Source organism: Seriola dumerili, unplaced genomic scaffold (genome assembly GCF_002260705.1).
Source record: "Seriola dumerili isolate Sdu_G_001 unplaced genomic scaffold, Sdu_1.0 BDQW01000226.1, whole genome shotgun sequence".
Lineage (NCBI taxonomy): Eukaryota > Metazoa > Chordata > Actinopteri > Carangiformes > Carangidae > Seriola > Seriola dumerili.
This window is the reverse complement of record NW_019174481.1, coordinates 4,624,136-4,638,990: the sequence shown is the minus strand read 5'-3', so window position 1 is coordinate 4,638,990 and position 14,855 is coordinate 4,624,136. Positions and strand designations below refer to the sequence as shown.

Sequence of the window (14,855 nt, the reverse complement as noted above, 5' to 3'; positions counted from 1 at the left end):
TTGGACTCCTCCAGGGCAAGGGGCAGCCAGGAGAACTGAAGGGAGCAGCAAGTGGCATTAACAAAGTCAGATATTTTGGGGTATCCCAAGGGTGGGAACATGGGAACTGTTATTTCCTGCTGCACTACATCACCATAGCCTGCTCGGCTCTTCGCAGAGAGGATAAAGACGTAGGAGGAGCCCGGGGAGAGGTTTCTGACGGTGAAGTTTTTCTCCCGGCTCGTGAAATCCACTGTGGTGTCTAAAGTGGTATTTTTCAGGCCAAACTGTAGGCGGTAGCCCTGGATTTCCACTGGGGCCCCCCGGCTATCAGAGCCTGACTCAAAGCACTCCAGCGGAGGAGCCCACCGCACCACCACTGATGGACCCGATCCTGGACGCAGCCAAAGGGAGGGGGGGCCGGGCACTGCAAACGACAGTGTAGGCAGGAGAAAATCAATCGTAATATATATATATATAACATATATCATGAAAATCTTGTAGAAGAATTAGAATTGATTTGGCAGTTTATTTACTGCTGGCTCCTGCTGCAGCTTATTGTAAGATCAATGCTTGACTATGTTACTAAATCCAGTGAACTGAATTGTATACTTGGCATGTGCTTACCAATCCCTGGGGTCTGCACCAGCTTGGCTTTGCTGTGCGCTCCATCCCCTTTGGTGGTGTACGCTGCCACTGAGACAGAGTACAACGTCTCTGCTTTCAGACCTCCCAAAATCAGCTCCTGTGGGAGAAACACATAACACCAGCAAATACTGCTAACTCATTCCTCTCCATTTTAGACAATGAACAGATCTCTTCAACCTGTCTTTACCGTTTTGCGTCAGTAAAAATGATCTAAACGTTACACAGCAGCTAATCAAATCTCTGGTGGTTAGACAATAGGGATTTCTTTGTGTAACGTATTGGCTGCATTGCGCTGTATGTATTAATAGTAGCTTCATTTATAATGAGAAAAGGATGGGTGATCTGCACTCACATACTGAGTCGAATCATCGTCCTCCATCTTATGCCACAGACATGTCACACCCCGCAGGCAGCCGGGACAGATGAGAGAAGGAGTGAGTCAAAGGACCAAAGAGGAGAGGGAGGAGGTTTAATGATAAGATAAATTAACATCATTTTATCATTTAAAATTTAAATATTCAGATATGATGTCACCTGTGACTCATCCAATAAGAGGTCTTTGATGCGGGGAAGGTTGCGGGATTCGCCGCTCTCTGCACGGCTGAAATGTACCTGGTAGCCTCGGATCTGGCCTTGCCGTAACCGTGGCAACACTGACCGCCAGGTGACACGAAGTGCTGAGGAGTTCAGCGGCTGGACATCCACCAGACGAGGGGCTGCACTGGGAACTGAGCGCATGCGCGCACACACACACACACACACACACACACACACATACACATACACATACACATACACATACACATACACATACACATACACATACACATACACATACACATACACATACACACACACACACACACACACACACACACACACACACACACACACACACACACGCACACGCACACGCACACGCACACACACACACACACACACAGAATTAATTAAGTGACCAGCAGCCCAGCCAGTAAATAATCAACTAAACATTCAATACCGTTTAGGTCTGATCTACAGCTCTCATTCTTACCATCCTCATCAGTTCTGCACAGCACAGCTGGGCTGTTGGGTCCAGTCCCCTCTGTGGTGGAGGCTGTCATGGTGATGTTGTACCAGCTCCACTTCTCCAGCCCCTCTACCACTGTCTGCCCCTGCTGGGCCGGGATAGGAAGCCCCTTCACCTCCTGGCCCTGACCTCCGCCTCCTGCCCCAGAAACTCTCTGGTATCTGAGCTCATAACCTGCCAACTCGCCATTCTGGCCCTCCATTGGAGGCGGCCTCCAACTTACTTTCAGCGAGGTGGAGCTGGCACTCTCGCAGGACACACCCTCGGGTGCAGCTGAGGGCTCTGATTGGACAAGGAGCAAGGAGGGCAATTGGCAAAGAGTTAAGGAAGAGACCCACGAGAATGGGGTTGAAAAAGCAAGAGAAGGGAAAAATACAAGTAAAAGGATAGGAGATAAGGATGAAAAAAAGGAAACAATAAGAGACTACGGTAAACTGAACCGAAAGAGATAACACCAGGACAAACATGACTCAGGCAAAAAAGGGGAGCAACCACATAATGTAAAAGCATAATGTTAGGCTTAGAGCTTAATGAAATAAACCAGAGACAAGAGTATCGACCCTGAGTGGACAACTTAATTATACCCAAGGAGAATGTGCATCTGATACCCAATGATTATATTTTATCCTTTGGCCGTAGCTAGTGGCATGAAAGGATCCAGGTTTATGAATGAAAAATAGACAAAGTCTTTCTTTCTAAAGCAGAGATGTACAGCTCACTGCACAGGAGCACAGAAAAAAATACACATTTCACAACACCAGCCCCCATGGTGGCATAATCCTTGAGTCCTCGGGATAATAGAGTGGTCTCAGACTTTCCACTGCTGACTAGGAGAAGGTCTTGGGCTTCACAGAGGAAGGAAAAAACAAACTAAAACAGATCTCACACAGTGTCGAAAGGATTTAGGAGGCAGGTTAAAAAAAAAAAAAAAAAAAAAAAAAAAAAAAAACGGGGGGAAAGGCACTCAGATGGATATTGAAAGTCAGGCTAGAAAGATGAATTGTAGACAAGAACTGAATCAGAAGTAGGCTGAGATATTTACTGTAACAAACACGAGTACAGAAACAGACACAGACCCAAACTCACACTCACACACCAGAGATGATTTCTGAACCCTGGGTATCACTCACCCTATAAAATGTTCCTTAAAGAGCGCGCGCACACACAGCGGCGAGCATGGCGGGGGCGTCAGGGCTTGTGCGCGAGTTCACGAGTGTACTGCATGTGTGTTTGGTGCGAGTGTAATAGTCATAGCTGACAGGTTCAAGTATCTATCCACTCAGCCGTACAGCCACTGTTCTGTTGGCCTCGGGGGACAATCTAGATGTGCACCAAAGCCTGGCGATAACAAAGCGCACATAACCTCCCTGGGAAATGAATTCTGCTGCATGAAATAGTCTGCTTATCTGGCACCTTCCCTTTCCTGAACCCATCCCCTTGCCACCTCCTCCGATGTACCACCTTGGTCTCGCTTTCTTTTTGGAAGTAGAGAGTGAAATGAGACCAGCTAAAAACGTTTAGCACATTCTGAGCTCAGGTCTAAAAACGATCTGATTGTGAAACACACAGAATGAAACTTCGTGTCTGTCGAGCGAGTGTAAACAAAAACTTACCGCTGAGGAGATACGGCACCACCAACCGCGGGACTTGAGGCCTTTTTTCTCGACTACAACTACTTTAATAATTCTTTCCCTTGCACCGTTCTCTCTGTTATCTCTGCATTTTCTTCTTGAGAGCAGATATGAAATGACTTGATATGCCAGAGCAAAATAGTGGAACTTATTTGACTCTTATCGGCTATCAGTGCTTGTGCAGAAAAAAAAAAAGAGAGGAAAGGAGACAAGGGAGAGAATCTAAGTTCAACGTGGATAAAATACAGACTGGCCGGCACTTACCTGTCAACATAGCGGGCCAGCCACCATCCTTTAATGCTCCTCACCACTGGCTTGTAGCCAATAAGTGGCAGACAGTTTCGCCCTTTCAAAGACATTAGACACTGATAGAGTGGAAAAAGTGAAAGGAGGGTGAAGAAAAGTAAGAGTGAAACATTAATCGGTGCTCCATCTCCATCTGTCATGATGTTTTGGCTGTGTAAGAAAGCGAGAGGCTGAGCGGAGGAAGAAAGGCACAGTCAAACGTAGATGGATGGGTGGGAGGGGGGGTTGGACAGATGGGTTGATAAACGAGAGAGATGGAGAGATGCGGACATGGTTCCCAGGTTTTACCAGGTCAGGAGCTGAGGACAATGCACTTTGAGCTGTGTGTGTGTGTGTGTGTGTGTGTGTGTGTGTGTAGAGGACAAAAATATTTGCATAAAATTTGTGTACAAGACTGAAACATAATACTATTAAAATTTGTGTGTGTGTGTGTGTGTGTGTGTGTGCGTGTGTGTGTGCGTGCGTGCCTGCAGGTACACTGTGTGAACCCAGTCAAATGGAGACGTACTGGCTTGTGACGTCCTCTGCACCAGTTCATTAGTGAAAGCGCCGATGCCTTTGTTTGAGATGGCAGCCAGGGAGAAGGAGTACTCTGTGTTCGCTTTCAGCCCCTCCACCGTGTAAGAATTCCTGGGCCCGAAGGTCAGCTTCTCCTACGAGAGAGAGGGGAGCGGAGGACAGGATGAAAGGTTGCATGAGGGCAGGGAAAAAGAAAACATTAAAGAGGAGTTGGAAAGAGAGAAGAGATGAAACCCTCTCCACCAGACACAGTGGTGCAGGATGCCGAGGTTAATCTTTTAAACTTCTTCTTTTATCTGTCCTCTTATCCCTCTGTCTTGTTAAGAAATCCACTCGGCAGACAGATTTATAAAAAGAGAATGAGAGGTCTTACCAAACTGCCAAACTTGACAGGTTTGTAGAGCAGCTCATAGTTGACAATTCCCTCCTTGGTGTAAGCAGGTTCCCAGGTCAGCTCTATGCTGGTGTCTGTCACCTTACCGACTTTAAACTTCCCTGGCTGGCCTGGGACTGAAGGGCACAGGACAACACAGTGAGTCAGGGCTCTGTCGTATTCTAAAAAAAAAAAAAATCTCCAATATTTTTCTTCAGTCTTTCACATTCCTGTGTTTGTAGTTAAAGGCCTTGAAAACCTGCTTTCATAAACAGCTTCTTACTATAAATGTTGGGATCCCGCAGCTCATGAACACACTATTACAGCCTTTGCTAAAGTTAGAACGATACTGGTTATTTCACGAAACGAAATCATTTACATCCAGCGATCAGAATTTAGCAACAATACATCTTCTTAAGGCTTTTACCTTTTACAAATTTACCCTCCCTTTCCACCATCTCCATTTTGATACACATTATATTTCTATTTTTTATTTACTGCATTTGATATGTTTTTAATTATATAGGTAGTATTTTTCTTCTCCTGTCTGGTTCACTCACTATTTTAGTCAATTTTAACCTTTTTTTCTGTTTTGCTTTGTTGTTGTTTTACTGTAAAGGAAATTCTAGCTGTGTGCTATATCAATTAAGTGCATTATTACTAATATCATTAATAGAAGAAGGGGTAAAATGTTACCAGGGAAATGCCAGTGTCCATCAAATCTGATCAAACCACACCAATACAGTCCTGACGAAGCAGGGTTTTGTTCTGGAGTGTTACAGTATGATTAACTTATTACTAAGGAAGACTTTTTTCTAACTTTAGCTGTAAATGTTTCTTAATTAATGAGAAACACTTAATTAACTAGGTTTTAAACCAATCACTTTTATCTTAACCTAATTTTTCAGGTTGTTTAGAGTCATACTGGAATCAAAAATTACTTTTCCCATGTAATTCTAGCCAACATTAGCCTCATAACGTACAACTACTGACCCATAAATCCCTAAACCCTTGTATTTTCTAGCATTTCCTATATTCTGTAATCTCATTCCTTTATGTGCTAGAAAACGGCAGACTTTTTCGAGACATCTCATGGCGTAGCTCAACCCACACAGAAATTTAAACCACTAATGCCATCACAGATTTTTGAGTAATCATCTCTTTGTACTACGTAAAACCCGCAACTTCTCTGCAGCTGCCGCAGCGATAAGAGCCACACAGAGGTACGAGGGACATTTTTGGCTGTTAATCCCTGTTTCCTTTTCTTAAATCTCCACACTTCCGTCCCAGCAGGTAGAATTTATTCATTCTGAAGACGCCTTCATTTTCTGACAGGTCAAGCTTATTTGCAAAGCGTTCCACAGTGGACTACTTCTCAAACTTTACATAAGTCACTCGAATAAGCTACTTAACAGTTTTTTACGCACACGCACGCATGCACAGACACACACACACACACACACACACACACAGACACTGACTTGTGAAAAACAACCACTGCTCTCCTACACATGAAAAACTGAAGAACACTACTTAGCTGTGATCTATTCACCAGCATGCAAGATAAATTTACATCCAACAATGATTTTGTTTGAACTGTACACACACACACACACACACACACACACGCACTCAGAGTCAGATACACACACACACACACACACACACACATTTACCTCCAGGCATGACTTTAACATGGACAGGGTCTGAGAAGGGTCCGTCCCCTACAGAGGTGAAGGCCAGGACTTGGATGGTGTATGTTTCTGAGGTTACGAGGCTCTGAATGGTGGTGATCACGCTGTCCTGGACGTTATGAATCTGCCACTCATTCATAGGGCGGGACGGGTCCATGGTGTAGTACACACGGTAGCCTTTCACCTACGGAGATGCAGAGAGCGACAGACAGGCCGTTAGATAGAGGGAGACAGAGAGTTTTCTGGACTCTGGGCTGAATTTTAAAGTCATCAGTGACTGGGCTTTATTAAGTGATCTTCCATCTAATCTCGCTGTCCTCCATGCACGGTAAGCCATAATACCTCATTCCAACACTTTCATCAGCTATGAATTATTGTTTTGCTTTAGTCCAGATGGCCCCGTGGATTTGCTAGTTTAGTGTTTGTTAGAGGTCACTGTTACAAATTCATGTCCTCACGTCTCTGGGGCTGTTATGCATTTGACCCCGATAAACAAGCCTCACTTTAAGGTTGACAAAACCAGTTCTAATACAAGCTGAATGCTCTCAGATTGTAGTGCGTAAGATATAATCACTACACCCTCTCCTATGGGATTTGTTTATGGGACGTTCAGAGTGTATGTAATCCTGCTGCTATGCCATTGCCCTTGCCCTCCACCTCTACCACCTCTCCTGTTATTACTCTTTAATATCTATAATCCCCATATGCTCTCAATTCAGTCTTGCACTTTTATGAACCTACTGTACAGTCAGGTAGACTAGAAAAAGGAAATAGGTCTCATGGGACTGCTCTTAACTTAGAACGGACAGTCCAATTACCTTTTCTTTCTTTAGTGAGTGGGGAAAGTAGCAAGGGAATTACAGAACGGAAATCTCTGGCAAGACACAATCCCTGCAAAGGACATGAACCTGCATACTGGAATAAAGCTCCCAGTGGTGACTTTTATGAAGGCTTTATCGTTTTAACCTCATGAGGCTCTTTGAGCAATTTTGAAATATTGTCAGTCTGTAGTAAGTGAGGGCAAATGAAATTTCAGTCACTTTACTTTAAGTATTAAGAATTAATAAGCAATACATTTAATAAATGGTGTGCAACACACTATGATGTAGTTGAAGCAGATTGATTTACAGTATTTGTTAGAAATTATAACTCCTCCTTACAGTTACACAAACACATTAAAGATCACTTGTATCTTCTTAAAACGACCTTATCGTGCATTAGAAACCGTTTATTAAATATTAATATAGTTCCTCTAAATGATAAATAGTAAAGTGTTGCCAAAATCTCAAATGTGAGGAATATGCATGCTTTCATATATCTGTTTATGATTTTAATTATTTAATGTGCTACTTTTAATCAATTCAATCATTGTAAGTGTCCCCACAGTGCAACTTATTGACCGATAAGACAGAAAACACAAGACAAAAACTCAACGCACACGAACACTTATAAAAGTGTAAAAGCTCTTAACAATAAAACAATTAAACTTAATTCAACAATAAGTTGAATTAATCAGATGAGATGTTTAGAATTTGGGTAGTGAACATGTATATGTGCTCATGTTTTCCTCACAGAGTTAAGCTGGGAGATGACAGAGGGTACAGTATGAAACTGTTTTTTGTATCTGCTAGTTTTGGCTGAAAGTGAAATCAGAAGGAAAAACCTGAAACATCGGATTCAGGGGTTGGAAGCTGTCACACTGAATGGACTCTTATTTATTAATTGTTTGTTTATACAGAAGAGACATGCTTTTCTGTTGAGCACAAGTGGCTTTACTGCAAACACTTCTTCTGTCTGCAAAAGAATAATACCAACAGATAAAAGAAAATGTATGTACCACTTTTACTAGTGACAGCAGATCATAAAGAGCTGTTTCTGTCCTCATCCCACCTGTCCATTGGGTTCCTCCGGCTCCTCCCAGCGGACCATCACAGTGTTCTGAGAGATAATGTGAGCCTGGACGTTTCGGGGAGGGCTGGCCGGGGCCTGCTCTCCAGTCCGAGCCTCCACACGCGTAGATGGGGGCCCCTGGCCGATGCTGTTGAAGGCCGACACTCGGATTTCATACTCGGTGTTGGGATACAGTCCTCCGATGCTGTAGCGTGTGGTGGTGATGCTGTCCACAGTCTCGTACTTGCTGTCCGGCCCTTTGGCTCGGTACTGGATGATGTAGTAGGAGACGGGGTCGGGGTTGCCGGAGTCCCAGGTGATGGTCACACTAGTGGCGGTGGTCTCCGTGACGATGGGTGTACCAGGAGGCTTTGGCAAAGCTTTGAATCAGAGAGAGGGGAGATGAAGAGAATTATACTTTCTGTCCATAATGAATATATTATAGTTATACTAATGACACATCATAGATGCATTTGTACTATAAATTTTGTATATTGTTTTGTTTGTTTTGTAAATATTTTGTAAAACCCCTTCATACTATCACTATCCTACTGTTCATTGGTTTATTTAATGTATAACTATATGCACTTCTGCCACTGTTTGCATCACCTGTTTAGATGCTAAACAGCATTTTGTTGCACTTGTACTCACTGCATGAAATTAAAAATTAAAAATAAAGCTGACTCTCAAAATTTTAAATAAAGAAAACTGAGGACAAACTATTAAAATTTACGGAGCAAATTTGCTTGACAGAAGGTATTACATTGGTAATCTGAGTCTCCAATAAAACTGAATTTATTCATTATGAATCTACAACTGAGGCACTTTTCAGCAACCTTTTCTCTCTCTAAGAGGCAAAATGATTAATCATGTTATTATAGCGTCCCTTACTCTTGACTAAGACCTGAGCCGTGGCCTCGATGATACCCAGGCTACTCATGGCCACACAGGTGTAGTTCGCAGACTCCCGGACACCGTTGAGTTCCAGCACGTTCCGGCCAATTGGCATTTCATCCTCGGGGGTCAGGTCCTCGCTGCCCAGCATCCACTTGACGTAGGGCATGGGTGAACCCACAGCCACACAGGTGATGTTGACGCTCCCTCCCGGCATGATCTCGTGGTTGGAGGGGAGGATGGAGAAACGAGGGGGCACACGGCGCACTGGGAAAGGAGGAGAGTTGGGGTAGAAAAGGAGGGGGGTTGGGGATTGGGGTTGAGGGGTAAGGCCGGAGAGGAGAAAAGTGGGGAAGGGAGTGAGGAGAAGAAAGGCGGGGAAAGAGAAGGAGGAGGGGAGGGAGTAAGGGGGAGAGAATCAGAGAGAAAGAGAGAGAGAGAGAGAGAGAGAGAGAGAGAGAGAGAGAGAGAGCAAGACAAAGCAAGATAGAGGTTGAGAGAGAAAGTGAGGGCAAGAAAGACAAAAAGAAAGAAAAAGAGAGAGAAAGAGAGGAGAGGTAACAGGAAGGGGGAGAATGAACTTCAGGGTTTTTACAGAAAATTACAAAGGGATATTTCAAGTTTAGTCCCAATTACTTTATGGTACTGATGAATCCAACAGAAAGACAAAAATCTTGTGTTGAGCTCAACCAATCAGAGTGAGCTGCCTACTCAAAATAATATAGTGACAAACTCTTGAGTACCATTTCAACCAGGACATGACACCTATAATCAGTTTCTCTTTGTAAGAAAATGTTTTTCTCATTTAAGACAGAAAAATCAGACTTTGTGATTCAAGTTTCTGATTATAATTGTATTTTTTGTTTTTCATATTTCCCCCCTCTAAGCAATGACTAACCTTACCAGAAACTTGAGTGAGAAACTTTACTTCATTGAGATTTCTGTGCCTTGAGGTGCTTCTGCAGTAGATTTTTTTTTTTTTTTAGATCATGTATATGCATCATGGGGGCGGATCAATAAGCCCAGACTGCTTTGTCTCCACGAGAAGAACAAGTAACCTGGCGAGTTACATCCAATTTTGCATTTGTTGGAGCTTGGTTGACTATATATTAGGGAGAGATGCATCGAGAGACTGAACTCATAGGTCACTTGCATGCCTGGGCGACTCAAGAGGGATAAAATGGTGGAGAAAACACAAAGAAGAGAACGAAGAACTGAGAGGGAGACAGAGAGAAGCAAGACAAGAGCCGAGACACTGGAGAGACAGATAGAGGGATAGAGCAGGTGGTAAAGAAAGAAAGATAGAGACAGAGAGAAAGAGAGAGGCAGCTCTGCTTCTCTTCCAGACAATGACAGGCAATGTAGCAAAGGACAGCCACATTGTACATCAAGATACTGTACAATACATAGGATTCATAACTGATACAGTGTGTAGTCAAATGAATTGGAAATGTGGACAGGAGTGGATCGAGGGTTCTAATAAGGTGTTGTGGCAATTACAGAGTGATCATTGGACACATTAAGTAAAGAACACCAAGACAGCATGACAGAGGCAGAACGGGAAAGAACGAGTGCGAGCAAAAAGAGAGATATGTGAGGTAGTATGTGCATGTTTATAAGTTAATAAACTTATGTACATGTGTCTGTCGCTCCTACACATCAGGGTGCAGACAGAATGCAGAAGAAGAAGAGAAAAAAGGGGCAGGGACAGGAGGGGAAAAGACAGGGAAGTGGAGATAAAGAGAGGATTAGAAGAGGGTTTTGGGGAAGAAGGGAAAAGGGGGAAGAAAAGAGGAGCGAGGAAGAAGAAAACACATGGATCTATTTAAAAACACGGCTATATACCAGAGTCAGGCCCATTCAGAGAAGAAAAAAAAAAGAAAGAATAAAAGACTAGTAGCGATCGTATGTTGAAGGAACAGAGAAAAAGAGGATACCCCAGGGTCACAACACAGGAAACAGAAAGAGACAGAGAGAGTAACGGACAAACATCTCTGGATGACAGGAGAGAATGAAAGGGAAGGCAGACAGAAAGCAGAAACATTGTCTTAAAACAAAACTAAACTCAACACTAGGAAGCTCATTCGTGTGAGATATAGCAAATGTACTGAAAATAGATTAAAATAAAAAGTTACTGTCAAATGCTACAATAGCAAAACAAAGAAAGTGCAAGGCTTATTTAGATGATTTGCAAATCCAGCAGTAATTCTAATATAATATATAAAATAAAAAGCAAAATGAAATAAAATAAATATTGATAGATTTGCTGCATAACCTCCACTCCTTAATGTGTAACATCATTACTTGGATTCTTCATGGGCCACATCCCCCTACTCAAAGAATCTAGAGACAGTTGGATAGAAGTTAACATTTTTGCATGATTTCAACAAATTAAAAAAAAAAAAAAAAAGTTGCCGTGACGTGACTATCATTTCATGAATAACAGATAAAGTGCAAAGCATTTGGAATACTTGTAGAAAAAAAAAAAGCCGGAAGATACCCAGAATTGGATACAGAAGTTGAAGACAAGAAAGAGACAAAGAGACAAAAACAGGTAGATCTGTTAGAAACAGACATGATTATGCAGGCATCTCCTCATCTGAGCATGCTGGAGACAGACAGACCGACAGAGAGACAGACAGAGAGACAGACAGACTGCACCCATGACAGCTACATGCAGAAGACAGACACTGCAGGTGCAATGCAGCATGACAAAAGTAATCAGTTTAATTCAGTCAGTCATTAGTTATTTTAGACCTATTAATACAACAAAACAAACTAAAAAAAACACAGTTAATTAAGCATATGGATTAGTTTGGTAATATGAGCAACAACAAGATGAAGGTGAAGCCTCAAGATGATGTTACGTGATCTGAAACATGAGAGATATTAGTTTTTCTAGAAAAAATATCAATCAGGACCAGAGACAAAGGACCGAAGAATCCACCATTGAGACATAGCCGAGGACTTTACAATAAAGTGAGCTCATAACAAGGGATAATCCTTCACATGCTCACAGAGCCTCCAGCTTAAAGTTAATCGAGCCAGGCTGCATGATTCCCCTCCATTTTCTATACAGTTTGTGAGAGCCACGAGCTTCAATCTTTATTAGTGGAGCTATCATTAGTCCCCTCCTCTGCAGGGAGTCTGGAGGCTACAGACTGGGGAAACCTTGGCACAGCCATAAGGATTACCGCTGCATCTCAGCACAGCTGAACACCCGTTCAGACACGTCACTGAGCTGACATTTAGGCAGCACCATCCTGTCTGTCTCAAGGACACGGCTTTCATAAACCACTGTAATAAGAGGGAATCATTAATATTGTCTGGATATCTAAAAATATGAATGGATGTGATTAATTTAAGTGTCAGTCAAAAGGCGTATGTATGGGACTGTCTGGTGTAGATAGCAACAGCCTGGAGAAGTGACACAGCACAGGCTGTGTTACAGTAGAATTAGCATATAGCATACAGCATATACTTGCAAATATACTAGTGTAGTGATTTGGCACTATACAAATAAAAATGAATTGAATTGAATTGAATTGTTAGTATGAATATTGGGAATATGCTGTGGTGGAAGAAGTATTATAGGCTACTTTAGCAAGACCATAAAGTAAATAATACCGCATTACAAGCAGGGGTCCTGCACTGAATATCACTTAGGCCCTAGGTAAAAGTACTTATTAGCATACTAGCAAAAAATTGACTTAAAGTGAGACTAAACTTTAAGTGGCAGTAATGGAGTAATGCTAAATGGTAAAACATAGCGTAACATTAGCACAAGAAATAACAGTCATAAAATTGTTGAACTAACTCAGTAATGTATGTCACATAGTAATATCTAGCTAAAGGGTGCTAACACTAGCTAACATTAGCTATATCGCTATAATCTACTGGTCATACCAGAACAAGTCAGGCTGTAGCTTTGAAATCTGACAGTATTTAATTGAGCGAGGGTGAATTTTATTGCTTAATAAGTAAGCGTTCAATTTCTAAAAGGAAGGGTGTGCCATATTTTATATTGTATAGCATTAAAGTATCAAAAGCATTCAATGCAGAAAAAATGCCCCCTGTTAGTGTTATGTATTACTGCGTAATCATCCATGTGTATGTTATTTTACTTTTGCAATTGGTGCTAATTTTAAATATTTAATGTTTTGTAAACTGTTGTGCCTAATCTATAACAATGTATCATATTTTACAACATCTTCCTATACTTTTTATATAAAATCCTAATTCGTAAAGTAACTACTAACTACATCTGTCAGATAAATGTAACTGAGTACTACATTTCCCTCTGAATTTGCAGTTGAAGAAGTAGAAAAAGTATGAATTATATTGCATGTCATGTCCTGTATGAACTGTAAATATAGAAGTAAAATACAAGTAGGTCAAATTTGTACTTAAATACAGCACTTGATGTACGCCTACTACTTTACATTGCAGGTGATGTTATGGATTTCTTGCCATCTTGAGTTTTTGTCATGAATTTGGTCAAATAACTGATGCGTCTCCTACAAACCTGCACAGCACGAATAACTTCAGAACAAAACAGCATGTACAAGCATGACAGCGAGTGCAAGATTCCCACTCAATGCAACAAGTGCAGAATTGGAGCAGATGTGATGACATGGGAGCTGGGACACAACGTTGCACGTGATGATACAAAAGGAAGGAAAAAAAAAACAAAAGATAACAGTAGCAAGACATGACAAGACAGCAAGTTCAATAATATCATATTCCGAGCATATCAACAGGCGTGAACACACACTGTGCCATGCTCTTGTGTCAGTCCGTCAGTCAACAGACATGCAAGCGGTGCTCCTTTCTCTTTCTCTCTCACTCCTTCCATGCAAACATCGCCTCTTTTTAATCTTCCAATTCTTGGGTCTCCATGACAACAAGATCATACCATGCAGAAAACATTGATCGGGGAGTGAAGGCAATACCAAGGGTTCTGCACACAAGGCCTCACAATGCAGTCAATGCACTCTGCTGCGTAGGCAGACCACTTCATCATCGTAGCAGCTTTAGAGAAATCAACTCTCTCCATTTTGGAGACAAAACCATTTCACTTCAAGTCTACTCCGGTGTCCTTTAAAGGTTTTTTTTTTTTCTTTTTTGTTTCTCTCTGTTTCAATAAGTGAAGCTTTCTGAAACAAAGGAGTAACAAAAGAAAAGAAAGAGCACACCAACCTTCTCGAAGCTCTGAGGGATGGAAGGGGGTTGATGCAGAACACAATGACGTGAGGGGGGAGAGAGAGAACGGGGAAACACAGAGAGAATAAAAACGGCCAGCGCAAAGCCACCCGCTCCACTGAAACACACACACACACAGACACACACAGACACACACACACACACACACACACACACACACACACACACACACACACACACACACACACACACACACACACTTCTCCGATATCCCACTTAACATAGAAACTAGAACTTGTGAATCTGAACATTGGTCGTGGTCTTCCAGCAGTAAGCCAGTGACACGCCAGCACCCACAGTCCAGAGGCTAGAATCAGTTAAACAAGGATCATGTGGGCGCACAGATGCCAATAATGCAAACATATTTAAGAATTAATTATATCCTGATTCTGATTCTGAATTTAATTAATTTCATTCAAATCGTCAATCAAATCTGTGCATCTTTTGTGCAACATTTTCCTCTTAATCTGCCTCTAGTACAGAAACCATTTTAGTAGACAGATCAGTGATGTTTCCATGCAGTTAAACCAAGGTGTGTTCCCGAATTTATATTCAGTTCGATTCAGCTGTGGGAACTCACACCAAGGTTTAAGGTGGACTTGTTAAAGGTGGTTGTGAGAATACCAAAC

General features: G+C 42.1%; 1 protein-coding gene across 1 annotated transcript in view; it reads right to left on the bottom strand.

Moving 5' to 3' along the window:
- LOC111229172 (receptor-type tyrosine-protein phosphatase S-like) overlaps positions 1 to 14,855 on the bottom strand; it is a 65,874-nt gene that overhangs the window by 16,323 nt on the left and 34,696 nt on the right. The window contains exons 7-12 of the mRNA XM_022755381.1: positions 10,641 to 10,655; positions 9,001 to 9,270; positions 8,110 to 8,489; positions 6,202 to 6,403; positions 4,526 to 4,662; positions 4,142 to 4,286 (exon numbers count right to left, since the gene is read on the bottom strand). Of these exons, the coding sequence (XP_022611102.1) occupies positions 4,142 to 4,286; positions 4,526 to 4,662; positions 6,202 to 6,403; positions 8,110 to 8,489; positions 9,001 to 9,270; positions 10,641 to 10,655 (1,149 nt within the window). The remainder of the gene's footprint in view (positions 1 to 4,141; positions 4,287 to 4,525; positions 4,663 to 6,201; positions 6,404 to 8,109; positions 8,490 to 9,000; positions 9,271 to 10,640; positions 10,656 to 14,855) is intronic.